This window comes from Sinocyclocheilus grahami, unplaced genomic scaffold (assembly GCF_001515645.1).
Source record: "Sinocyclocheilus grahami isolate Dianchi unplaced genomic scaffold, SAMN03320097.WGS_v1.1 scaffold1340.1, whole genome shotgun sequence".
NCBI classification, from domain to species: Eukaryota; Metazoa; Chordata; class Actinopteri; order Cypriniformes; family Cyprinidae; genus Sinocyclocheilus; species Sinocyclocheilus grahami.
The window spans coordinates 123,909-150,493 of NW_015506519.1; the positions used below are offsets into that span (position 1 = coordinate 123,909).

Below are 26,585 nucleotides of genomic sequence, written 5' to 3' on the forward strand. Positions count from 1 at the left end.
TATTTCAAAATTCAGACTTTTTTTTCTCGCCATTCCGAGGTTAGGCTATACCTCACAATTCTGATGATTTAAAAAAATCAACTCGTCATTTTTTTCCCCCTCAGAATGGACAAACTCACAATTGTTGAGTTAAGCGGAAGTGATTACCTTTATTTATTTGTTAGAATATGTATAACTAAATATTTTAACTAATTGCAAAAGCTGAATAATCAAAGTCTACTGATTAATCAGTGAAATAATCGATGATTAGTCGATTAATCATTCAAATAATTAAGATTAATTGATTATCAAAATAATAGTTTGTTGCAGCGCTAGAACAGGGTGATACGATAACCCATGTAAAAGCGTGTTACGGTCCAAACAGTTTACAGAATAAACTAGTCTCAGTACAGTCCAGTAAATACATCAAACATGTTACTTTTGGAACATGGTTACTTTTGAATTTAGAACAAGATTTATATGTGATGATTTTTATCATACACTCTTCAGAGCACAGTCAAAATACAGTTTCTGCTTCCAACACTCATGTGGCAGCACTGTCCCAGAGCGGTAATGAGGGGAACATGTGAGTCATGGAGAAGGGAGGGTGTTTATGTTGTTACTGCAGGGCTCTAGACTAACATTTTGCACTGGTTGCACTGGTGCGCCTAGCTTTTTTTCTTAGGTGCACCCAAATTTTCGACCGCATCGCATTTAACACCACAGTTTTACAAGTTCTAGTCTTACCTGTGAGGCATACAGTGGAACGGCACAATGTGTCTCCGGACCAGGGCTTGACATAACCTGGGAGGTTGTCAGTGTATTGGTTATGATTTTTGGATGGATCAGGCCTTAACTTAACATTCTTAACGAAAAAGTTGTCAATTGTTCTTTTCATATTCTCTCCTCATCCGCGGCTACATCCACTCTGTTTATCTGACGGGCCTAGGCTACTCACCTCTCTCTGTCTGTGACTGCAGCACACGCATTTTCTAACATACACACACGTACAGGAATATCTGGACCATGGCCAATCAGAGGGGGGTCCGCCCTTCACTATCTCTGATTGGTTTAGACCACAATATGGGCCTAATGTGTGTCTGTTGTTGAACCACAGGGAGACTTTCATAGTCGCGGAGACTTTTTTTCCCCCTTGAACGGCTGGTCGCACCGGTGCGCCCTCAGATTTTTTTTAGTCGCACCATTGAGAAATTAGGTCCCACATGTGACCAAATTGGTCGCACTCTAGAGCCCTGTACTAGTAATGCTATTATGTAAACTCTTAAACTTAACCTCTTAACCACTTAAACTTTACCTTGCAACCTGCATTATTATTTTACGTGCATTCAATTGAGTTAGTGCTAATAGACTTGTGTATTGTTGTATCAAAATGTGGTTAGTTTCTGTGATGAGCCAGGTGAGAACATTGATTGTGGATTTCAGTTTTGTTCTGTTTCTCACTCAACATCTTATTTGATTTTGGAGAGAGTTGATCTCTTATTCAAGAGATTATATGATGTTAAATCTGTTTTCTTTATTCATTAAGCTTCTTTGTGAATTGATTGAAATGGTAATGCATATACATATTAGTAAGATTTTTCATCCCCTACCAAACTAACGGCTCTGTCTGTTAGGTTGATGATCTGCTGTGACTCCTGCCAGAAGTGGCGTCACGTTGACTGTGTCGGCATCGCAGAGGCTTGTACTCCTCTCCTGCAGAGGAACAGACAATATGTTTGTCCCTCATGCTCCGACGAACGAGACGCCACGAGCAAGAACAGGACGACAAATGGTCTCAGTGAAAAACATGAAATCGACTCAACTCATGTGGTAATTTTCTTTTTTCTAATGATCTGCTTTTGAGTCAATAAGTATATCAGAATATGAACGATGTGTATTCTCTAGACCCTAATGAGGAAAACCATGTTCAGTGTTCAGCCATGTTCAGCCCTGCTCCTGGGGACCCACTGTCCTGCAGAGGTTATTTCCAGCCTGCTTCAGCACACCTGCTTGTGTATTTTCCAGCAGTCCCGCAGAGCTTGATGAGCTGCTTCAGGTGTGTTTGATTAGGGTTGCAGCTGAACTCTGCAGGACAGTGGGTCGAACACCTCTGCTATAGAGTATTTCTGTTTCACAGTAGTAATACAAAGCACTTCTAAAAGATTAGCCACATCTACAAAATAATCCTGTACTGTTCTCCATCAATAACTTATAAGGAAAGTGCATTTCTAATAACAGTTGAATTCTCACCTTTAACAAGCAGGCGTAGTGTTTGGCAAAATTTAAAGGAATACTTCACACAACAATGAAAATTATAAATTTACATGTTGTTCCAAATCTGTATGACTTTTGTGTTCAGTTGAAAACATAAGAACATATTTTAAAGTCTTTCATTGTGCGGACGAACGAATGATCTTCTGTTGTGTCCCACAGACGAAAGAAAGCATACAGGCATGAAACGATACCTCTGTGTACGGTCTGGACATTAGGAACGCACCGAAATGAAAAATCTGGACAGAAACCGAAAATTCTGGATGCACTTGACCGAAAACTGAAACCGAAAATGCTTTTTAATAATTACTTATTATTTGATTAAATAACATAAAATACAAGTCAATAAAATAACCACATTTTTGTGGAAAGTAAAACAATAAAATTGGACAGAAAATATATTCATATTAAATATCAGTATATTATTTTTATTCAGTTCTTTGCAACAGAATCAGATTTAACTGAATTTATTTTATCCAAATAATGTATAGTCCTATGAAGCTATTATTATCAGAGCATGTGAGCAGAGCATTGCGTCACAATAGGGGAGCGTCATTTAACCAGCGTTGCCCACTAGCTGTACTACTGTACTAGCTGTACTTCAGCATGTTACAGCACCGTAGCACTACTGCAAATACGATCAAGTATACTACCTGTTTAGTTCCTGTTGGCAGGTTATTTGAGCGGACTTTGCTCTTCCGCACATTCCTAGAGCAGAATATTGAATGGAGCGTCACAACAGTGCATCCCTAGTGGAGGTTAGCACTTGGCGATATGACGATACAGATCTGATTCTACAGTTCCTCACAAATCTGAGGTATGGTAGTAACTAGTGGAAAAGAGTGGCATTACCTGCTGACACAAAAATGGTCTACTGCATGTGACAAACAGCAAAAAATGTGTGACATTTGGATTTATTAAATATTTGTATTAGTGTTTGTCTTGTGTCAAATCTCCTTTCATCATGTTTAGTCAACATTATCCTGTTTTTTTGTCAAGTTTAAGTTGACAAAGTCTGATCATTTTGGTCTTATCTTAGTCCAAGAAAACATAAGTATTTAGTCTAGTTTTAGAGCAATTCAAGGGTTATGGATGTTTTTTTCTTTTGTGGTTTTTTGATTTTTTGATGAAACTTCTTTTAATATCAAGTAGGGATGGGCATGATTAATTGACGATCGATAATTGATCGTTAAGAATTTCGTCGATCACGTTAATTTGTTATCGATTAATCTAATGCATTTTTTTAAAAATCTAATGCAGGTTGCGTTGCGTAGTGTGAGTCTTGACGCAATTAAACAAGCACATCCCATTCTTTACTCTTGGATTCATCCGTGTTTCTTCATCGCTCTCAGTTGTTAACAAAAAATGAAAAAATCTGAAAGCAGTGTGGATTTATTTATATACAGAAAAAAATAGGACAATTTTATAGGACATAAGACAACAATCTGTATGATTAATTTGAAAACTACATTGTGGATGCCTATAAGATAGAGCATGATACAGAATCGGCAGATTGCCTGCCCCTACTCCTCTTATGTTTTTATGCAGTCGTCACCAAACTTAGTCAATCTGATGCCAACACACTTAAGATTCTAAACTGCACATGGATTTTCTCACTATTACTTGATCTAATCTGTGAGTTGTGTCTCAGGTGGGGATTGAGCAGCTGGTGGAGGATGGGATGAAGGCAGAGGAGAAGGCAGCTTTACCTAAATGCATTGGTCCAGGCTGCAGTAATGACTCTCTGCCAGAGTCGGTGTACTGCAGTCATCAGTGTATTGTGCGGCATGCAGCGGCGGCCATGAAGTCTCTCTCTGAACCCAAAACTGAGACAAAGCCTGCTGCCCCACCAGCTGACCCGCCTCTCAAGGTAAGTCTATTTCAGTGTAGCTCCGATCTGTGGTAGAAATCATAACACAGATTATTACATTGTCATGAAAATGAAGGGGAAAAGGAAGGAAATCATTTAATCACTATCATGCTTTGGAACACAAAAGAAGGCATTTTGAAGAATGTGCCGTTTTAAATTGTGGCCATATCCTGCTTACCAAAAATGTTAGATTAGTTTATCTTGTCAGAAGACATCCATTTTACAGGGCTCCAGACTGTGCCTAAAACATTAGCATTTACGGCACAGAATATTAATTTGCGAGTGATATTTTTGCTGAGATCGCCACTGGCGACAATATAAATGTACAATTTATGATTTTAAAAATTTTTTCCTGCTTGTTTTGCGATCACATCTTTTGTTATGTTGACGTAATAAACTGAGAAAGTTTTAGTGGAAAAACGATCCTCATCTCCGCCGAACGCCAGCGTTGATGGCACACCTGCTAATGAAAAATGATGTGTGAATGAACACTGAAGTAAGCGCAGGAAAGCAGTGTCTATTTCATGCACAGAATTTGAACAAACTACAACACTGTGTGGACTGTAACAATATCGTTAACGTTTCTCGTTTATAATCGATACAAACATGGTTTCTTATTGTCAATATCTTTAGTCTATATACTGTGTTCTGTTAATCCGTGAACTTCATATTATTTGTTGCGCACTTGCCATCCAGTAATTGCAATAAGCTTTGTGCTCTGTGACCTTTTAATAAACTAAAATAAAAATTCACAAAATTCAAATAATAAATACCTTATTGGCGCTCTTTAAATGTTGCATGAGCGCTCGCTTTAGCGCCGCAGGTGAACCCATCAAATCTTTCTCTTTACCACTATAGTACAAAATAAACATGAATGGACACCAAAAGGTATATTATAAGATACAGTACATCTTACTGAAATGTCTCATGTTAATCGCTCATTCAGTGTTTCAAACGGCGGAAAACATGTAAAGCTTGTTAACAATTCCACATAACAATACATTTACCTCAGAATAACCATTCGGCGTCCATAAGCTCATCAGTCAGCTTAAAAAAATAAAGCAATTTGCCTTATATATGCGCTATATAGCATATTCATGTAGACGGGTAGGTTAAGTAAAAATATAAGAAAGAATGCAAGGAGCGAATGATAAAATTCAACACCTCCTTTATAACTGCATGAAACTAATGAACGAACAGACTGGATGTGTGCAAGACGTATGACAACATTTATAGGATGCATTGATTAAGAGCCCAAACTACACTCAATGGCAAAGTGATGCTGTAATAATCCATGATATTGGCACAGATTCTGTGTAATAAACAATTCTTTGTGACTGTATATAGTTCTCAAGTTAAAAAGACATTTAGTTCCCACTTTAAATTAACCTTAGTTCCCAGGGGCCGGTTGCACCAGCTAGATGTAAAAACGCTGGGTGTAAGCCCTGCGCTGGGCTTTGCAACATCCTGCTTTATGATAAATATTTACACCTGTTGCACCAACTGTAACTACGATCAGGCGCAACTACGTCTGGCGTAGACAATGTGCATCCACGCCGACACATTCTTCCTCAGTTATAGATATAGCTGAGATGACGTTCACGCCGCAATGGCTACAACTACTAATATAGAACTGAATTGCTCAAGACATAATATAAGTGAAATCACCGCGCTATGATTTCATTGAGTAAACATTTCCTAACAAGTCCGTGTTTTTATATCTGAAGTCTCCCTGCACACTCCCATAACAGATTTCATCAAGGTTGAGTAAAATATAATAAATGTAATACAATGCTTCTCTAGGGTTATTTTTTATAGCGGACTATCAAGTTTATGTACAAGGAATGTCTTTCCTGAGGTAATTGGGATGTTACGTGACATTGTGTTTTGCTGTCTTTCTGTGGCTGAAAAAACACGTTTATGGTTTGTATTTTGTGATAAAATTCACAGAATTTGAAAGCTGATAATTTATTTCTGATTAAAAGTAACAAAGCACAAAACTTATTGCGATTATTGGATGGCAGGCACGCTACAAATAATTACTTGAATTAAAGACGTGAAATATTTTCAAGCACACTGTCAAATGGTTCAGTTTCTTTTAATAATCCCAGTTCATATGTAATATTTTAATGCATAATTATTACTTCCTTACAGAAATATATTTTGTATTCAATGTCGACAGTGTGGTAGGATAGCACAGAGCTTCGCGATTGATATCGCTTATTATGCCCGAAAAGACCATAAACATTACAGGTCACGTCTGCAGTAATAATTAACTAACAGACATGAATCCTAAAAACGAATAATGTCAGAGCAAATCATGACTTTTCACTTTACACCTACCTCTGACTAGGCGTAAGATTTAGTGTCAGACGTAGCACTATGCCGAGATGGTGCAACGGGTATAAATTCTACGCACGACTTAAAGCGCATTTTACGTCCAGCCTAGTCTTACAACCGGGTGTACGTCCAGCTGGTGCAACCGGCCCCAGGACATCTACAAGATGAATTAAAATGCTGATGCTGTAAAAGGAGGGGAGACACAATACAGAATGACTGAAATGTTAAAGCGTTTCAAAAATAAAACATGTTTATTCTGTGGCACTTAAAGGTGGGGTAAGTGATTTCTGGTAGCCAATGTTGATATTTCAAATCACCAAAACAAACACACCCCTACCCCAAAAGGGTCTCGCCCCTATTTTGATAGCGCCGCCCCACACATACTGTACATATGCAACCCAGGCAAAAATTTGTTCTGTGAATCAAAGCAAAACCAATGTTACACCGTGTCTACACTGGACGCGAGTGGCGCGGCGTGACAAAATACTATAGAACTCATTATAATCAGTGATGCTGTCAACACTGAATGTGGCGCGACACAACAAATCCCTGACAGAAAACTGGTGCTGCGTTCTATTCATGACGTATTGACACAAATTTCAAATGATTTTCAACGGTCGCTTTGTCGCGTCCAGTGTACTAGACAGACGTTAGCTGTTGTGGCACAGACACGGTGTTACAAAGAAACAAAGCAACCTCGGCGTCCGATCGCAGGCCTTCCACTCCTTGAGTTCTCTCCAGTGCTGGAAAGCTGATCCGATATTTACACTGGTCCTACTTGCCTTATTGTAAGCTTTCTTTTGTTCCGCAGACATTTTCCTCTTTTGTTTTTTATCCGCCATCTCTATCTTTCTGTCGCTCGGCTTGGTTAATGTCCGTCCTGTGCACTGAACGCTCTCTCCTCCACATGAGTAGACACGCCCCTTACTCCTGATAGGCTACAAGTTTGTTTTGGTATTTGGCCCGACTCTGTTTTCTAAGGCTAAGTTCACACTACACGACTTTAAATGTCGACAGATCGCTGTGCGGTTCAGACTACATGACTTGATTTGTCTGTCTTTTAGTCGTTGTGGTGTTCACACTACGTGACTATGCAAATGATCTGCAACAAGGGGGTCACACAAGTCAAGTCAAGTCACCTTTATTTATATAAATATTTGTTATATTTATTTATATAGCGTATTTTAACAATACAGATTGTGTCAAAGCAACTGTACAGCATTCATTAGGAAAATAGTGTGTCATTAATGCAAAGTGACAAAAGTAAACACTCAATTTTCAGTTAAAGGCAGTCCATCATTGAATTCAGTGATGTCATCATCCAGCTCAGTTCAGTTTAAATAGTGTCTGTGTCAACGTGTCAGTTCAGTTTAAATAGTCTCTGTGTCAACGTGTCAGTTCAGTTTAAATAGTCTCTGTGTCAACGTGTCAGTTCAGTTTAAATAGTCTCTGTGTCAACGTGTCAGTTCAGTTTAAATAGTCTCTGTGTCAATAATCAAGTCAACGATATCGCTGGAAATGAAGTGTCCCCAACGAAGCAAGCCAGAGGCGACAGCGGCAAGGAACCAAAACTCCATCGGTGACAGAATGGAGAAAAAACCTTGGGAGAAACCGGGCTCAGTCGGGGGGCCAGTTCTCCTCTGGCCAGGCGAAACCAGCAGTTCAATTCCAGGCTGCAGCAAAGTCACATTGTGCAGAGGACTCGACTGGTTCCTGTGGTCTTGTCCCGGTGGCCGTCTAGGAGACAAGGTCTTTACTGGGGATCTGTCTCTGGGGCTCATCTAGTTGTCCTGGTCTTGGCTGACATTCAGGGCTGTAGAGGTCCTCTCTAGGTGCTGATCCACCATCTGGGCTGGATACGTACGTACACACTACACAAGCTGACAACTCTGTCACCCAACGACTCTACAAACCACGTTTTGTCACGAAAACGTCTTGCTTTGCTCAGCAAGAACTGGCACGGGAATGACGCGAAACAACACGTGAAACAGGAGTTGTTTATTTGAAAATGGATGTCGGGAAGAAATTAGCGCTGCAAGCTGTTTGCTCAATGAAAAATTTTGCTCCATTTATTGTCCAAACTTTTCTTTAAGCCGTGTTGCTGCTGTTGTTTTTCCGGTGACCTCAACCCATGCCTTGCTCTCTCATTGGCTGTAGCTTGTCACGACACCTGACACCACGTGATGTTGAGTCGGCCGACCAGTCCAGATATTTAGCATGCTAAATATTTGTATGCTGTCGGCGTGCCTCTTTGATGCGTCGTTGTGTAGTTCACACATAAAGATTGCAGAGTGCCGATCACCCGCTGATTTTCTACCGATTACAGCCTGACCTGTCATCGAGCTCATTAACTTGCAAATCGGGCTTAAAATCCTGTAGTGTGAACTTTAGCATAAATTGTTTTTGAAAAAATACCTTTAAAGTAATTTATCGCCTGTTTTTGTTTCTTATAGGAGCCAGTGGCTCCTTAATTTTTTTTGTCTGGAGCCCTAGTTTTATCAGGTATTGCTGAGAGGTTGACAGAGGAAGCCGTGAATTAGCAGGAAAGCAGGAGACAATGTGATTATAGAAATGAGCTGGATTTATTGAATAATGCTGTGTATATTTCAGTGCTCAGACACAAGTTCAGCAGGGGGGTTCGGGAGATCAGTTGCAAATTGATTTATTGCAGTTTGTGTAATCTGACATTTTTAAGAGTATATTAATCATTTTGAAGATTTGATGTAGTGAATTGTAAGGTGTCCATTCAACATAATAATAGAGACGTTTTGTTTCGATATCTTGTATTTCTTTAATTCTATTGTTTTACTGTATTGCTGCAGCAACTGGTTGTATGCAAATGGCAAATAAAGGTGAGAGTGCACTTCTTTGTCTGGTTCCCCGGTGAAGAGTGAAATTTTCCATTCTTATGTGAACTTCTAAAAAGGGTTAACAATTTCTTGAATGTAACATGATTAATCAAACTTATTTCTTTGATTATATCATGTAAATTAGGAGTGGGACAAAATATCGATATGGAAGTATATCGTTATCTCCCTCCATGCGATACGAGAATCGATACACTGGCACCAAATATCGATATTTTAATTAAGATAAGGCTCTCTAAATAGATTTCCCTGCTTGCAGCGTCGCTACTTCATGGCTTCTCAAGGTGTTGCTCAACACATGAATGAGGGAAGCGTGAACATAAGTTAACTAGCCTAAGAAAATAGGTTTTTAATAGGATGGCAGACAGCAGTGCGAGTAAAATTATAGATGCCTGAACCCACTTCGGCTTTCATACCATCGATGGGACAAACCAAATCGACAGAGTACACTGTATGCAAGAACTGCATTATTTGCATGTGCTTTAAAGCTTGCCGGTTAAACATTTCATTCATGTGCTGTTCTGACATGCCCTTTCTCTGAACGCGTACACATGAAAAGAGTGCACACACTAAAAAGCCTCACAAACAGCCCCTGATTACTGGACTGAGTTATCTTTCACGTCTCATTGCACTAATACTGTCAAAAACATACAAGGTTTACATATAAACACAGGTGGCTATGTCTAAAGTGAAAGTAAATCGTATATCAGATGCGTGCAGCTCTTAAAGTGACCGCAGACTAATTGTACTAAACATGCTGCCGCTTGTCATTAAAGGGATAGCTCACCCCAAAATTTTAATTCTATTCGGATGTTTTGCTGGACATTGTTGTCGGGGGAGCTGTGGCGCTGATCAAGCGCTTCAGGACGCGCAGACGGGGGAAGCGAGCCGGCGCGCTCGTGAAGCTCAGACAGCGCGGATTCAGAACGCCGTTGCCTAGCATCCATCTGGCGAACCTCCGCTCTTTACCCAACAAAACGGACGAACTTCTTCTGCTCTCCCGGACAAATAAAGATTTTTCAAACTCTGCTGCTCTGTGTTTCACGGAAACCTGGCTGAAAGACGCCATTCCGGCAGGGTTTTTCCTGGGTCTGAGATGGTCTTCAGTGTTGGACAGATCAGGGTTTTTTAAGGGGCTTTCTGCTCTTTCTCTCCCTCCGTTAACATTAGCGCTATCACAAGTGCAGCAGTCATTTACAGCACTCATAAATCACATTAACCGATCAAAAAAGGCTTCGGCCACCAAAACAATTTCAATGCAGGAAAAACCCAGAAAAAGTTGCTGGTCCCCATTAACTTTGATAGGAGGAGGAAAAATGCTATGGAAGTCACTGGGGACCAGCAACCGTTTGATTACCCACATTCTTCAAAATAACTTTTATATTCAACAGAAGAAAGAAACTCATTCAGGTTTAAAACAACTTGAGAGTGAGTAAATGAGAGAATATTTATTTTTGCAGACTTTTCAGCAGTTTGGACTTGAATGAAGAGAGAGAACATGCACTTAACCTTTTCAAAGGCATTTAGTTTTCATAAACCGATATCGTGATAATTATAGGATTGTCTAGCAATATATCGATTATCGCAGAATTGCTGTATCATGATATTATCAGTATCATGAGCCATGTATCGTATCATGAGGTACCCTGTGATTCCCACCCCAAATCTAATTTTTTTAAAAGTGTTTTAGCTTAAAGGTTTTATATCAGACTTTGAATAACAGATTTACAGGAGGCTTTACAGACTCCATGAATGCCATTGTGTGTTTGAATATTGACCGACTTGTACATTATTGTTATAAATGTTTTCTTTACTTTTTCTGAAAGCTAAGAGTAGCAAATGCAGAATAAACTGCAAGCGGTCATGCATGGTCACGCAGCGTGACCGAAGTGAAATGCACCTAACTTTAGTGCAACCAAAAGTTAGCTTGTAAGCGCAGCGGTTGTGCGAATGGTTTGCTGGAGCTACACACATCTGAACAGTGCAGATTATCTCCACGAAAGAGTGGACAACCAATCTCAGCCATGCTTGCCTTGGCATGCTCCTCTTTTATAAATATATATGAATAGTGCAGTGTGTCAGTCATCAGGTCATTGGCAAGAAAATGTCATACATTTAAATGTAAAAAAAACCCAGCATGAAATAAAACACTGATTAGGTTGTGGAATCACATCACATTTTGGATCAATTCAGTGTTTGTTACTGTAGCTGTGTACTTAGTTCACTCTTATGCTTTCACATTTCAGAGCGAGAAACGATCATTTCTTGCAAAGCTTTTCAAGGTGAAGATCAATAAGACGCCGGCACAGGAGGAGCGTGTGAGCAAGCAAGAACTGGATGAAGAGTCAGTGTGCTCCGCTACAGTCATTGAGCCTGTACAATCAGCCACACCATCCAGTCCTGCTCCAGAGTACAAACCCAGTATGTATCATATACTGTCCTCACAGACACAATCTCTCTCTGTGAGTGCGTTACATGCACATTCTTTAACCAAATATGGTTAATCTGACAACACACGTGGTAATGTTAAGTGTTTCGTTAACTGAGAAAAGAAATTGTACTCACCGACTCTTTCCGGACCCAAGAAATTATAATAATGTGTTATCTTATGCAGCCGAAGGAGGAACAGTCAAACTGCAGACATGAGGAGAAGGAGTCTGTGCAGGCTGACATTTGCAATACTATGTGGGTTTTAAGGCTTTAAAGGGATAGTTCACCCAGAAATGATTTTGAAGAATGTGGGAATCCAAAGAGTTTCTGGTCCCCAGCTGTTTGCCCAGCCACATTCTTCAAAATATCACCTTTTGTGTTCAACAGAAGAAAGGCATTCATGCAGGTTTGGAACAACTTGAGGGTGAGTAAATGACAGTTTTAATTTCTGAGCGAACTATCCCTTTAAAATCTTTAACTCAAATAACAATTGGAATACACTCAATCAAATACACAGATGATTACGCAACATCAGTATTGGGAATTAAACGTTTTTTAGTTTTTTAACATCTGGAGAAGACAAAAGCTGCATGTTTGTAAGAAACAAATTAAGTTGGTTTTTAACTTTAAACTGTCATCTCGTCTAAATCAGGAGAGAAATTTTCCACTGGAGAAAGCGTTATTGTGGATTATGGGAAAAAAATCTTCTGTATATTTGATGGTCTGAGGGTAACTAAAATTTAGGGTGGTCATTTATTTTTAAGGTCTGCTTTTTACTTTCAGGTAACTTTTGAGCCCAAGTTTATTTCTTTTAAAGGTGCTCTGTTTTTTTTGGACTGTACTAAAGCGTAAAAATACCATCATTTTGTCTGTTGATATTTAGGAAACATGCTAAGTTCACACACATGCTTCTCTGAAAAACAATGCTACAGCCGTTTATTCTATTTTGAAATATGCGTTCCGTGTCAGCATGTCTGTTTTTGTTTTGGTCTGTGACTCCGCCCACTTCCAGTTTACCCAATAAAATTTCAACACCCCGGCTTGTCAAGTTGACACAGTAAATGGTGTACTGGTGTACTGTAGCTATGGAAGCCAGCAAATGAACTGGGCCAGAGATTGCAGATTATACTCTACCTAAAAAGCCTCTGCATCCATCTAAAAATCTCTGACCAGAGGAATATTAAAATGTAGATAAACGAACTCACTGACTTAAAACTCATCACCTTCCATTGCCAATTTGATTGCTGAAGCATGTCCTCAATCTGGCGACCCGCGTGAGTGTCCAGTCTGTGGACAAGGGGGTGGAAGAAACAACTCTATATTACACTACACACTTCTCACTGCCATGTGCTTTTCATTGAAGCTCAAAGGTTCAGATTTGTTGATATGATTTTTATCCATAGGCTCCATCTAAAGAATAAAAAAAAAAGCTATATTTCATCATCCAGAAACAAGGGTCAGTGGAATTTGTGTCTCTTTCTCATAGTGTCTACAAGTGGGCCTTCTTCTGGCTAGCACAATATGCATATTGCATATTCTAATACCACAGCAAACCTAGCTTAAGTAAAAATGTCAATACCTCTGGTATCCAACGCTAGTTTTGACAACATTAAGTCAAGTAAGATGAAGACATTGAATATTTATTCAGCTACAAATAATGTAACTAATTTCATTGCCAACACGTACACTACCAAAATATTCAACTTCATTATACTAAAATATCAGTTTAAGTATCAGTACAGTGTCCAAACAAGTGAAAATAGCAAAATGTACTGTAAAGTGAAAGTAAAGTGACGAGTGGCCAAGTGTGGTGTCCCATACTCGGAGTTTGTGCTCTGCATTTCACCCATCCAAGTGCATGCAGTAGTGAACACACACATAAACACTCACTCTCACTCACACACACACACACACACTCACATTCACACAAACACACTCACACACACTGTGAACACACCCAGAGCAGTGTTATTTAAAAAAAAAAAAAAAAAATTGTGGAAAAACAAAATTGGCCTCCATTCATAAAACTTGTAAATCATACATATATGAGTATATTGAGTAATTTGTACATTTAAAAAAACGGACCTTCCCGAAACTTGTGTATGTTAAATGTGTTAAGTTTCAATCTTTCATGAAAAGGGTGTATTTTGCATGCCCTTTCATAATTCGAATAATCCCCACCCATGAAATGGTTTGATTCATTTACTGTGAATGGAGCTGTTCTGAGACACTGATATCATGGTCTGCATGAACACACAGAGCTGAGATTCACTGAATAAATATTAAATTAATAAATTAAGACATTTGTATTGTAGTTTTACAGTAAAGTATATTCTTTTTATTTGACTATTATTATTAGAATGTTTCTTATTTTTAATGTTTCATATCACAATAATCTCAATATTATAAACAATAATCACAATAAAATCATGACACTTATTTTATAGTCAGATTAAACTGGTTGAAAACAGTGAGAATGTGGCCTATGAAAATCCAAGTGGAACTGAATAAAGTTAAAGTTGGTTCTTGTAATAAGTAAACCCAAGTATGAACACCCCAAAAAAGTTTCTCTGTTTTTCTTGCAGAGCTAAAAGGATCACACACACACACTCACACTGTCTGGTGCACTATACTTGTAGGGACTCTCCATAGGCGTAATGGTTTTTGTACTGTACAAACTGTATTTTCTGTCGCCTACACCAACCCTACCCCTAAACCTACCCCTCACAGAAAACTTTGTGCATTTTTACAATCTCAAAAAAACTCATTCTGAATGATTTATGAGCTTCTGTACCCATGGAGACCTCAATTTAGGTCCCCACCGTGACACGAGTCCCCATGAGTCTGTGTATTCAGGTTTAAGTCCCCACCAGAATAGAAAACCTGTAAACATACACACATACAACTTCAGAATAAAAATTAAATGTTCAGCTTTTTAAAATATTTTCTGTACTGCAATACAGCTGTTCATAAAGTCATCTGGTAAAAAATTGCTGTAATTTTTCATATTGCAGAAAAATAAAATGTCAATGTCGGGTTTTTCCAATGTTGTGCAGGCCTAATGCTTTCACACTAGCACTTTTGGGTTCATTTAGATGATGTGAACGCTGCATGTGAACTACTGTTTTTTTCTATATTCTTCTGGTGTTTTAAATCATTGTATCCTTCTCTTTATTCTTTCTTTCAGCCGTTAAAGATGAAGTTGAGTGCAATACTAGTACACCACAGAGCCAACCTTCAGATTTGACTCTGAACATTTCCTCTTCTGAAAAAACTCCTGCAGCCCCGCTAATTAAGAAGTCCACTCCAGGAAGAGCAAAGAAAACCATGCCAGGCTCTCCACGACTGGAGCTTCTGAAAGGGGCTCTCAGTAAAAGCCCTTTACCGTTCCCTAAAAAGCCCTCTGAGTCCAGCAAACCCCCAGAAGTGGTTCCCTGCGGCCCCTGGGCAGAGGAGCCCGCTGCGGCCCCTCACGCCAGTCCTCTCCTGATGAGACAAAACATTCGCCGCTCGCTGAGTACAGTTCTGTTCAGAAGGTCAGAGGAAGCTACCTCGTCTTCATTTAAACACTTCAAACAAACAATCCTGCAACAGATGTTTATTAGTGATCGAGCACCAAAGGTGCGAAGAGACAGAATGCAAGCCGTCATCATTTGTCTTCTTGTGGAGTCTATAGAATCATACACAGAGTAGTTATACAAATCTTGAACTTTTAATGTCACCAACAGCTAAACGTTTTATTTCTGATTCCAGAGCTAATGCCAAATGGATCATTCTTTCAAACTCCTCGATCGTTCATTAGGTCTTCACTAAATCTGGCTCAAATCATGGATAGATCATGTTGACAAAAGTCATAGAAAGTTATCTGAAAGACCAAAGCATTCTTGTATAAAGCTGCAACAAATTTAACACTGCGCACACCAAACAGAATGTAAGGTTGACGGCACTTTTGTGAATGAATTAAAGTAACTTTAGTATAGTGCCACCTTCTGGTCAAGAAATATGGAACTCTTTGCTTCATATTAGTTTGGCCTAACATCATGAGACTGATCTTTTTATTTATTTTGTGAGGCATACGGAGTTGAATGATACCTAATGTTCCTATGTCGGCCAAATTGAATGTCGACAATTTAGAATTTTGTTTTGTAAAATGAAAATAAAAAGCTTCTGGAGTTCAGCTCCAGTCCTAAATAAACCGAGCTGAACCTGCTAATCAAAGTCTGCCGGATTGCTAGAACCATCCAGGCCCGTGTGTTTGGGCAGGTTGTATGCAAATTGAAAGGATCTGAGGTTGTATCTACATTTATTCATTTAGCAGATGCTTTTATCCAGAGTGACGTACAAATGAGGAATACAACAAGCGATTTATCATTAAGAGGCAATAAAAACAATTCTAGTCGATAGTATTGCTAGTAATACAAAGTTTCAGACATCATTTAGAATAATGCTTTGAAATATCTTAGTGTGTCATATTATGACAATACTATAATATCAATGTGGACGATGCAATATCCATGTGATGGCAGCGTCACATATTGATCAAGTTCAAATCAGTTTTATTGCATTATAAGTAATTATGCTTATGGTTTTATAGACCACTTTGCCTAAAATATTCTGTATTCAGGCCATATTTTACCATTTGTGTGCTGCCGCTAACAGCTATTATTTATAATCCTGTCATTTTCTTCATCAGGTTCAGTCAGAGTGATGATTTGAAGATTTCTGAGAGTGAAATTGAAAAGATGGCTGTGGGCATGGAGAAAGAAATGTTCAACATGTGTTACACAACAGATGAGGAGTATAAGAATAAATACCAGGATCTCGTCCTCACCTTGCAAGATCACAAAAACAAGGTTATTATTATTTGTTTTGTAAATTTACGGTGTACACAATTATTCTCTTTAAATGTTTTTGTAATGTGTGGAGTCATGAATTTATTCTGATGGTTTATTGTTTTCAGGAACTGTGTCATCAGGTTTTGAAAGGAAACATGCCTTCAGTGAAGCTCATTCAGTTGAGTCAGCAGGAGGTAAAGTACTGTGACGTCACAAACTCATGTCAAGTCAATGTATAGCATTTCAGTTCTTGACTGTTTTTTGACAGGAATCCGCTGCTGATCCACTGCTACAGATCTCAATGAAGAAGCCATCGTCCCTTTTATCTGAGGATGTGGAAGAGCCAGCTGCTCCTCCTGAGAAAGTGACGAGTGTAGAGACCACGCCGTCACTGAGCACAACCACTCCTTCAGTGAGATGATGCTTCGTTTCTTACAAATTACTTTTTTTTTTATTGTTTAAAGTAGTGCTGGCAAAATGAACGCATTAACGCAGGCGATTCATGTTTTAGTTTAATGCGGGGCGGAGCTAGGGTTCACCACCCAACTCACAACTGCTGCTTCTGTCTCTTTTCTTGACAAGAATTGCATTTAGATTATACAATTATTTAGACGCAGAACATCTTTACGACCACTTAAAATGGGAGACTTTTCAGACACACACTCCTACTTCACCTCAGCACCAGAAAAGCAGCTGCGCTCATAGCTCGTGCTCGTTCAGTTGCACGCACAGATGCAGTGCGCGCTGTAGCCTGTATCATTTCATATCAAAGCGAGAAAGAAATGACGAGCATGCAGTGTCATAGTTATGTTGTCAGTGAAGTCATGAAGTTACCAAAAAGGCAATAAAAGCTGCCTTAAAACTGTGCATGCATGTAAGTATTTTGTTAAATACGAGTCAGATTTAAGAGCATGTCTCTGAAATGCAGTGGGTTTCAGATCTGTCCTGGAGCAGCAGCACTGTCTCCCTAATCTAACTCCTCCGCTCATTACAGAGACTTTAAGAGCTGAGGAGGGTCAGAAAAGGTCCAGAGATGTGTGTCATGTTCAGCAGCAGCAGCTCTTAAAGCAGACAAATAACCTAATAACCAGCTGCTGTGATGACTATTAATCAAGCAACAAAAGAAAAAAGAGGAAATCAATAACCTTTGAGGATTCATCTATATTTAATTTAAAATTTAGTGTTTGATAACTTTATTCAATTTCTGTATATTTCCTACTTGCTGAAGGGCACAAGTAGCTAATTATGACATTTATTATAATGGGTTTAAATTCACAGAAATTAAGTTATTTTAAGTAGTCTAATAAATGTTCAAATTGATAGCTCTCAGTTATGCTGTAATGTTGAATGGCTAGTCACTGGTTAAATATTAGGGGGGAAACTATTTCATAGAGACATCAGTAGTATTAGTGTCAGTGAAACATACTTGCCTTCAGTCATAAAAAAAAAGATGTCATTATACAAATATGAATAATATACTATGTTGTTTGTACATTAATTTGGAGATTGAATGTGAAATTATTGCACTGTAAAAGGATTTTTAAAAACTCTAGTGTTAGGTGGGATTAATAGCAATTAATTTCAGAAAAAAATGTGTGATTAATTCATTAATTTTTTTAATCGATTGACAGCACTAGTTTAAAGGAATCATAACCTTGATCATTGATTTACTTCTCTCTAGCTGGATTATAGACAGCGTTAACACACATTGCAGATCATCCACACAGCTGGGTCACACAGTCTTAAGGTGTGTTCACACTGGCAGGGTAGATACGATTTGAATAAGTGTGAATGCTTCCATCCAAACGAGTGAGCCGAGACCCCTTGAAACGGTGGGTCTTGGTCCACTTCCAAACAAACTCTGGTGCAGTTCGACTGAAATACGAAAGCAGCATGGACCAAAAACATTCCCTTCTTGTCATAGGAGCTGAGACGAGCCTATTACAGTTTGGTACAGTCGTTGAAATTGCCATCTCCTGCAGCAGATATTCATTTGTATGTGGAATTGAATTCCTGATGCAGTTTAAACAACTTTACACATTTTATGACCTTTTTGTGAGTTCTCGGCAGGTAAAAATACCACCATATGTACAGACATACAATGAGCACTTTTAGCCCAGCACACAGCATTGGAGTTATTTGTTCAGTGACAAAATATAAAATCTGTCCAGTCAGGTTGTGAACCTCACTCTTTTGTTTTTGGTTTGGTTTGGTATCTTTAGGTCCTGTGTTAAAAATGACACCATGAACCAGGACTAAATGCATAATTTTCTATTTTGGTCAGGACTAAATGAACCAGAACACAAGTGTTCTGTCCACAAGTCCACAACCATTGAAGTATTTGATTTCTACAGCGACTCATTCGGCGCACATCGTTCTCTTTCTATGAAACCTGTTTTTTTTGTTATTCTCTGAGCGATCAAGCATCTTGTCTATCCTCAGGAGGAGAAATCGTCTCTGAAGCTGTCTCAGGCGAAGGAAATAAGCTTAGGTGCTCCAGATGTGAACAGCTGCATGCTGAAGGAGACTACAGCAGAACATAAGCGCCATCTCTTTGACCTTAATTGCAGGATATGTACAGGTATGACCTTCTGAAATACTTTGGAAAAACCTGGAAATTTAAGAAATTGTAAAAATAGTTATAAAGTTATGCAATTATAATTTGTATACAGTATAATTAGTTGCATATTAATTTCCTACCTGCAGGCCAAGTATCCACTGATGATCCTGAAACCAAGAAACCCAAGATGACAATGACAAAAGATGAGACAGAAAAGGAGAACTCTTCAGGGGTTGTTCACGTGATCGATGAAGCGTTGGATCCACCAGCGCTGGACTCTGATATATTCGAGTCCCCTGCTTCTCCCAGCGAGGAGGACCTAAACTCACAGATACCCTCAGCAGATTTCTCTCCTGTGTTGATACCTTCAGTTCCCATGGTGTCCATCTCAAGAAGAGACCCCCGTACAGCACAATACCGACAAGCTCCGCCATCGTCTGCTGTCTCAGAGTCTGCCTCAATCCCACAGCAGCATCCGCACCCTGTGAAGAACGCACCAGAATCTCTGAAAGAGACGCTTCCACCACATGTGTCCGTACCTTTGCCTGCTCCTATGCCAAAATCAATCCTCATGAAACCTCCGCCAGCTTCTCTGGACACTTCATATGGCTCAATGACAAGGTGCATGCAGACAGTGTTTTGTATGTCATTTCAACCTTAAACCAATACAAGTAATTGTTGATACTTATATGGCACATATTTTATTAATTCTAATGGTGTTTCTCTCTCTTTCAAGGCTGGCAGATTGTGATAAAGGAACAAAACTGTTTTTATCTAAACAGAGCATTTTATGGAAAGGCTTTCTTAACATGCCAACTGTGGCCAAATTTGTCACAAAGGGATACTTGATTTCTGGCTCTCCTAACTTGCTAAAAGAGGTTGGTCTTTTAAGCTTAACTAAATGAAAGTTTAAAAAAAAAAAAATTTCTTCCTTGTTTTTATTAATTATGCTGTATATGGAGGAGGTGTGAATGTGGTTAGTGGGTGTTAAATATGTGCATTTTCTCTGTTCAGGACTTACCAGACACTATACACATAGGAGGAAGGATATTACCTCAAACTGTGTGGGAATATGTTGATTTGATAAGGACATCAGAGGCAAAGGTAAAACCGTGACTTCGAATTTATTATTAATAATTCTGATATATATATATATATATATATATATATATATATTATATTAAATGCACATTATTTAGGTAAATGCCCTTAGTAAAGTAAAATATATTTGCACTATTTCTTTGAATGCAGGAGCTGTCATTAATCCGGTTCCATCCATCATCTGAAGAGGAAGAGGTTGCATATGTCTCTCTGTTTTCATATTTCAACAGTCGTAGGAGATTCGGGGTTGTTTCTAATATTTGTAAACACATCAAAGATCTTTACCTCATTCCTCTGAGTACAAAGCAGTCCATCCCTGCGGTGCTTCTTCCCATAGAGGGACCAGGTATACCACGCACAGATTGCACTGATCGGTTCTGACATCAGACTATAATGATTTTAACCTGTTTTATGGTATGACTTCTCTTAGGGCTTGAACAGAATCACCCTAATCTCCTAATAGGGCTAGCAGTCTGTCAAAAGCCGAAGCGTCCCGAGGGATTGCCACAAGATGTTGGTGAAAAGAATTCTAGGTCCTTGATGTGTTCAGATGGGAAGGGAACCAGCAACCCTACCTCACTAAATGATCCTGGACAACATAGCATAAAGGCTGGTGATGCTGACATCTTCCTTGACTCAAATCCTGCTGGATCCTTACCTTCAGTTGGGTTACCAGACTCGTCATGCTCTGCCAGCTCTCTATGTGCCCCATCTTCTCTCCCCAGCGTGTCAAATCCTACCCCATCTGTCACTGTGGGCCCATCCAGTACCACCCCACTTCAGACCATCCTTAACACATTATTTGGGCAAAAGAAACAACCCTCAGAAGTCACAGAGTGTAAGATAAGCTCATTAACAGATACGGTTCAGATTTGTCAACAGACTTGCAAAGATGATGATGCAATGATATTGGGTGATGACAGGCCTTACGATCCTGAGGAGTATGATCCGGCATGCTCTAATGGGGCCATGGGTTCTTTCAGTCCAGTTTTGGAACCTAAAGGTCCATCTGCAGTGGCTGATGATGATGATGATGATAGACCATACGACCCTGAGGAAGAGTACAGTGCAGTTGGTGATACTGTCAGAAATAATACACCGAAAGCATCAGAGGCTAAACACATGGAAGAGACCTCTACAGTTACCAGTGATATAGCTTATGATCCAGAGGACGAGACGATGTTTGAGGAGATGCAAAGTTACCTCACAAGTAATGCTATACCTCACAAATCCACCTTCTGTGAAAATAACATGTCACATTACAAGGATAACACCTCAGTTACAACATTCTCTGAGCAGCAAAAAATCCTAGAAGAGCTGAATAGGCAGATAGAGGAACAGAAAAGACAGTTAGAAGAACAGACAGAAACTCTACGCCTACAGAAGGAAGCAATTGGTGTTTCCATGGCCCATTTCTCTGTTTCTAAAGCTCTGATGTCACCAACACACTTTGATAGGGATGAAGAGGAAAGCATAGAAAACATACCCTACTGTCAGATAATTCATCAGAATAGGGATCCACGGATCTGTCGAAACACAAGCCAGGATATGCCATTTGATGATACTGAATGTGAGGCAATAGATAAAGAAAGTGCAGAGAAATTATTAAACACGGAGGAAGCCACGAATGTAGTCCTGAACAAATCTTTTACCACAAAGAAAGAGAAATTAGCTTCTGATAAAGCGATGCCCAAAGAAGGATCACCAGACACTAAAAGTGCACAACAAAAGAGCACTAAATGCTCACACTCAGGGTACACCCACAAAAATCAAGACAGTAGAAGGTCCACACTGAGCACATATAGGTCATCGAGGAGGAGGTCATGGCACGAACACGGGTCACACCATCAAGACGGGGCGTCTTCAAGAGCATTGCGTACAGTTAGTTCCTCAAAGGAGGTCTCAGACAAACACCATCGAAGTAAACACTCTGCAGGATGTTACAGTGACAAAAAAGGAGTGACAACATCAAGGAAAAGGCATTATCACCAACACAGAGACTCATCTTCACCCCCACGGTATCGGATGAGGCGTCATTATTCCCCCGTCTCACAGTCAAGCCGGAGAGACAAATCTTCACATGACGACAGTGACCAGTCACGCAAGACTGACCTATCAGAGCATATCACTAGATCTTCACAACATGAATCTGGCCAGGTGCCAGACAGTGATAGCATTCAATCTGCGTATACATCAGGACAGAGTGTTAAAGTGGAGGGGGAGGCTGCTAATGGCAAAGACAAGCGTTTGGCAGAAGTTCAGAAAGGTGCTCCTCCAAATACAAAACATGAGGCTGATCGAAACCAGGGACTTCAGACTTTCCAAAATCCTGCGGAGGGTTCTTCACAGCCTCTGTTAAATAAGTCAATTGACAAAAATCAGCCACTTTCAGTACTGTCTGAAATGAAGAGGGAGAATTTGCCCCCGAACCAAACTGACTCTTCTAATCAAGGAGCACTACTGCCTACACGCTGTCTGGCCCATGGTGCTACTGACTTGCCTTTACACAGAGATTCACCAGCGTTACAGCCATCTGGGATTCAGACAGACGTTTTTCACCATGATATCCAGCCACCACATAACCAAACAGATCGTTTTTCTGAGTCTGGCCAGATTGATCAAAAGAAAAACATGCCATCGATGCAAAGGCCAAATTATTCACATAATGAGACAGACCAATTACATTCAGGAGATTACCCTCAAAGAGCTTTCCGTTTACAATATAGAAATTCATCACAATCTGACACCGATCAATTATATTCCAGAGAACTGCCTCAAAATAAAAGAGGAAAATTTGTGCATGATGGAGACAACAACAATCAACCTTATGTATCTCACAAACAGGAAGAATTCTCCACAGACAAATGTGTTCACCAAAAACATCCAAACCACAGGCTCAGAAGGTTTCCAGTGGAAGCGACCGATCAGGTTTATCAAAGTCAGCAACCCACGCCTGACCACTTACACGAATGCAACTTTGAAGAACCTGAAACCGCTGGATTATGTCACAAAAAATACACATCTTATAAACAAGGGCAGAATTTTCATGAGGATGAATCTGTCCAGTTTCAGCAAAGAGAGTCACTATTAGGGCCTCCTCCAGTGCACAAGGGCAATTTCAGACCTCCTAATCCTAGAGAGCACTTTCACCTTTCCACCTTTGATAAGTGGAAGCCTTTGAGAGAGCGTCCTTCTGTAATGAAATGGAGAAGTCCTGAATTTTCTCAGCCTAGGGATGGTAATTCTGGTAGTTCTACGAACTTTGGACCTAGGGGCCAATCCTCAGGGTTTGTGAGGTACGAAGGCCCGACTAAAGATCCTCAACCCAGTGGACCATTTACAGAAGAGATGTTTGAGAGTCCGGGACCTGCTCGACCCATTGGATCAAAAGACCCATCTCTAAGACAGCGTTCTTTTAGGCGAGGTAGGGGTAGTCACAGGGGTTCGCATCAGGTAATGCATGATAGAACGCATCTAATAAATTCATCTAAACAAATGAGCATTCCCAATGTTGAAGGGCCAACGGAGAGACCGATTGACGCCAGAGGCTCACACACAACCCCGACCAGTAAATCTCATATGCCTCATTTTGCTAATCCAAGTGGTTATGCACAAGATATTTGTGAGCTACATAGCCCTGACTGCCACCAAACATTTGCAGAGGAAGCAGAAGACCGAATACACACAGGTTTTTCAAGACCGGCTCCATCACACTCTCAGGACACGGCACATGGGGCAACGCATAGCCGGTTTGAAGGACAGCAGTATACTGAAATCAAGGGTCAACCAAGAGTGCTTCAAAGATTCAGAGGACGAAGAAGAGGCATTGTGGGCCCATTTTATGCCAGGGATCATAAAAATAATGCACAAGTAAGGGGACCTCGCTTTGATTCACCACAACAGTTTTTGGGCCAAAGAGAACCCTCTCTTGATTTACATAGACGGAGAAGACCTTCACCTCAAAACTGTGATGGTTTTGATGATCATAATGAAACCCATTCATCTGATTTTCCCGACCATTCCACTACCATCCCCACTCATTTTACAAAACCACAGCATCAGCATTTGGGGCTCAGACAGACTAATATACGCCCTTTACGTCTATCAGGTCCACTACTCCCCACTCCTCCCGGGGGTCCGATTAGGCAGAACCTTTCTCGGGGACACGGACAAAACTCTCACAATGAATATGTCACAGGGACTACTTGACATAAGACAAGGTCATGTCGCAAAGGATGCTAGTGGATGCTGTATTCATGAAGAGAAGCCAAGCATTAGTAACTGTTTTAAACTTCTGCAAAGTGATAACCTTAAAAAGTGTAATTCAGGAGGAACAAAGAGTTGAGTGTGAAAGTAGACAGGAAGAACCAAGTGTTCAGGACATTAGTCATAGACAAGCATGCAGACGGTCAAGAGGACGAAGAGGCAGAGGTAGATGTAGAGATGAAAAAAATGGCAAATATTTGGAGACAGTCTACACAACAAAGGAAAATGTGATGAAGAGAAGATTGATTCATTGAAAATCTTTTTTTTTTTTAATATAGAGGAAACGCAAGAGCACTATATAGAAATAATAGGAGCAGGTCTTGCAGTGTTTGGTTGAGTAGTCAAGATTTAAACTATGGGGTGCTGCACAATTGTAATACAGATAGACTTCAGTTTGCAGAATGTTCAGAATTAGAATGGATGGAATAAAGGAGCAAGGCAACCCCTATGAAGGTTTAAATTAATATTTGCAAGTTCAAGCATAAATAGACCTTGTTATACGCCAGTTCACTGTGTGCGCGTGTGCGTGCGAGCGTGTGTGTGTGTGTGTGTGTGTGTGTGCATGTGTGTGAGTTTGTATGCGTGCGTGTGGGAGTGCGTGTGTATATGTGTGTGTTTTCATTGTTTGGGAAAGTGAAGCAAGGAAGCAGTTTTTGATAAATCAGTTTGAATTTTCTTGAAAGACTGAAGGTTTGTTCATCCTGCCATACCAACTTAATTATTTTAAGTTGATTACTGAATTTTTTTGTTTTGTTTTTTGGAAGCAGGACATGGTCATGTTAACTACTGAGAAAAGTTTGTAAACATTATATTGCAATGACAAAAAGTTCTCATGAACTATAAATATCAGTGTACTTTTGTTCATAGATTTTTATGTAATGTTCTAAATGTACATTTGTAAGTAATTCAGAATCTCAAAAGATGAAAGATGGAATCTTTTGGAATGTCCACTGATTTCATTTATTAAACAACTGTACTACAAAACCTGACCAGTGCCCTTCATGGTCTCTAATTGTGTCTCCCCAAAATTAAAACATAATTTACTTGCCCTTGCTTGGTTCCAATACTGTATGTTTTTTCTTCTTCTGCAGAACACAAAAGAATATATTTAGTAAAACACTGGGAATCAAGCAACATTGTAACCCCTTGTCTTCTATTGTATAAAAAAACCCCAGACATTTTTCAAGTCTTAATGTTCCACAGAAGAAATAACACATACACATAACATTCTGTTATGGAATGGCAGTAGATGAATAAATGATAACATTTTCACATTTTTGCCACAATCGTATCCAAGTGTTGGAGACAGTGGAAAGGCGGCTTAACACCGTGTCCCAACTACACGCAATGCGACATGTCTGTCCACACCAGACGCGACGCGACATGTCTGTCCACGCCAGACGCGACGCGACAATCACTCAAAAATCACAGCCATTCAGAAGCGCACTGCACTCCCAACGAAATGGACAGGTTTATAATCTAATTCATAAATATTAAACCTTTTTAACGTTATTAAAAGTACAGAGTGACTGATGCCATCTTTGTTATGGACTGTGCTTGTTGGTTCACTTTGAGTTAGCGGTTTTAACACGCATGTTTGTTAATTTATTTTCAAGATCTGAGGTAAACTATCTATTGTTGCTTTAGGTGTGGCTATAAATGCAGACCCGGCCAAAGGCATATGCGAATTAACATTGTTTCCATAAGCAAATGATAACGGCCTAGGTTGTAATGCAACAACTGTGCCTTAAATATTTGAACATTCACATTTTTTACAGCCCATTTAATTAAAAATTATAAATATTTTTTTCTCCGTTCAATATTGTGCTTGAATTCATTATAGGCTTCACAAAAGATATTCGTGTCTCGCGAAGAGAAACGCACAGACTGCAAATAGTATACACTACTAAACCAAAAAAATTATGCCTTTACTGTTTTTATATACAGTACTGAATCAATATTTGTCATGTTTTATATACTGTACCCACTTAAATTAATTAAACTCTGATACCATTTGAGATAAATGTATAAAACCAACTGTAAAATATTCAGAATATTATTCTCTA

General features: G+C 39.5%; 1 protein-coding gene across 1 annotated transcript in view; it reads left to right on the plus strand.

The window, feature by feature from the left end:
• The window catches only part of LOC107569371 (death-inducer obliterator 1-like), a 37,093-nt gene extending 11,513 nt beyond the window's left edge, over positions 1-25,580 (plus strand). Inside the window, exons 4-16 of the mRNA XM_016255453.1 lie at positions 1,614-1,809; positions 3,902-4,120; positions 11,574-11,748; positions 14,945-15,293; positions 16,451-16,610; positions 16,718-16,786; positions 16,861-17,004; positions 19,035-19,173; positions 19,299-19,773; positions 19,889-20,030; positions 20,167-20,256; positions 20,404-20,599; positions 20,684-25,580. Of these exons, the coding sequence (XP_016110939.1) occupies positions 1,614-1,809; positions 3,902-4,120; positions 11,574-11,748; positions 14,945-15,293; positions 16,451-16,610; positions 16,718-16,786; positions 16,861-17,004; positions 19,035-19,173; positions 19,299-19,773; positions 19,889-20,030; positions 20,167-20,256; positions 20,404-20,599; positions 20,684-24,462 (6,133 nt within the window). The 3' untranslated portion in view covers positions 24,463-25,580. The remainder of the gene's footprint in view (positions 1-1,613; positions 1,810-3,901; positions 4,121-11,573; positions 11,749-14,944; positions 15,294-16,450; positions 16,611-16,717; positions 16,787-16,860; positions 17,005-19,034; positions 19,174-19,298; positions 19,774-19,888; positions 20,031-20,166; positions 20,257-20,403; positions 20,600-20,683) is intronic.
• The last annotated feature ends 1,005 nt before the right edge of the window (positions 25,581-26,585 follow it).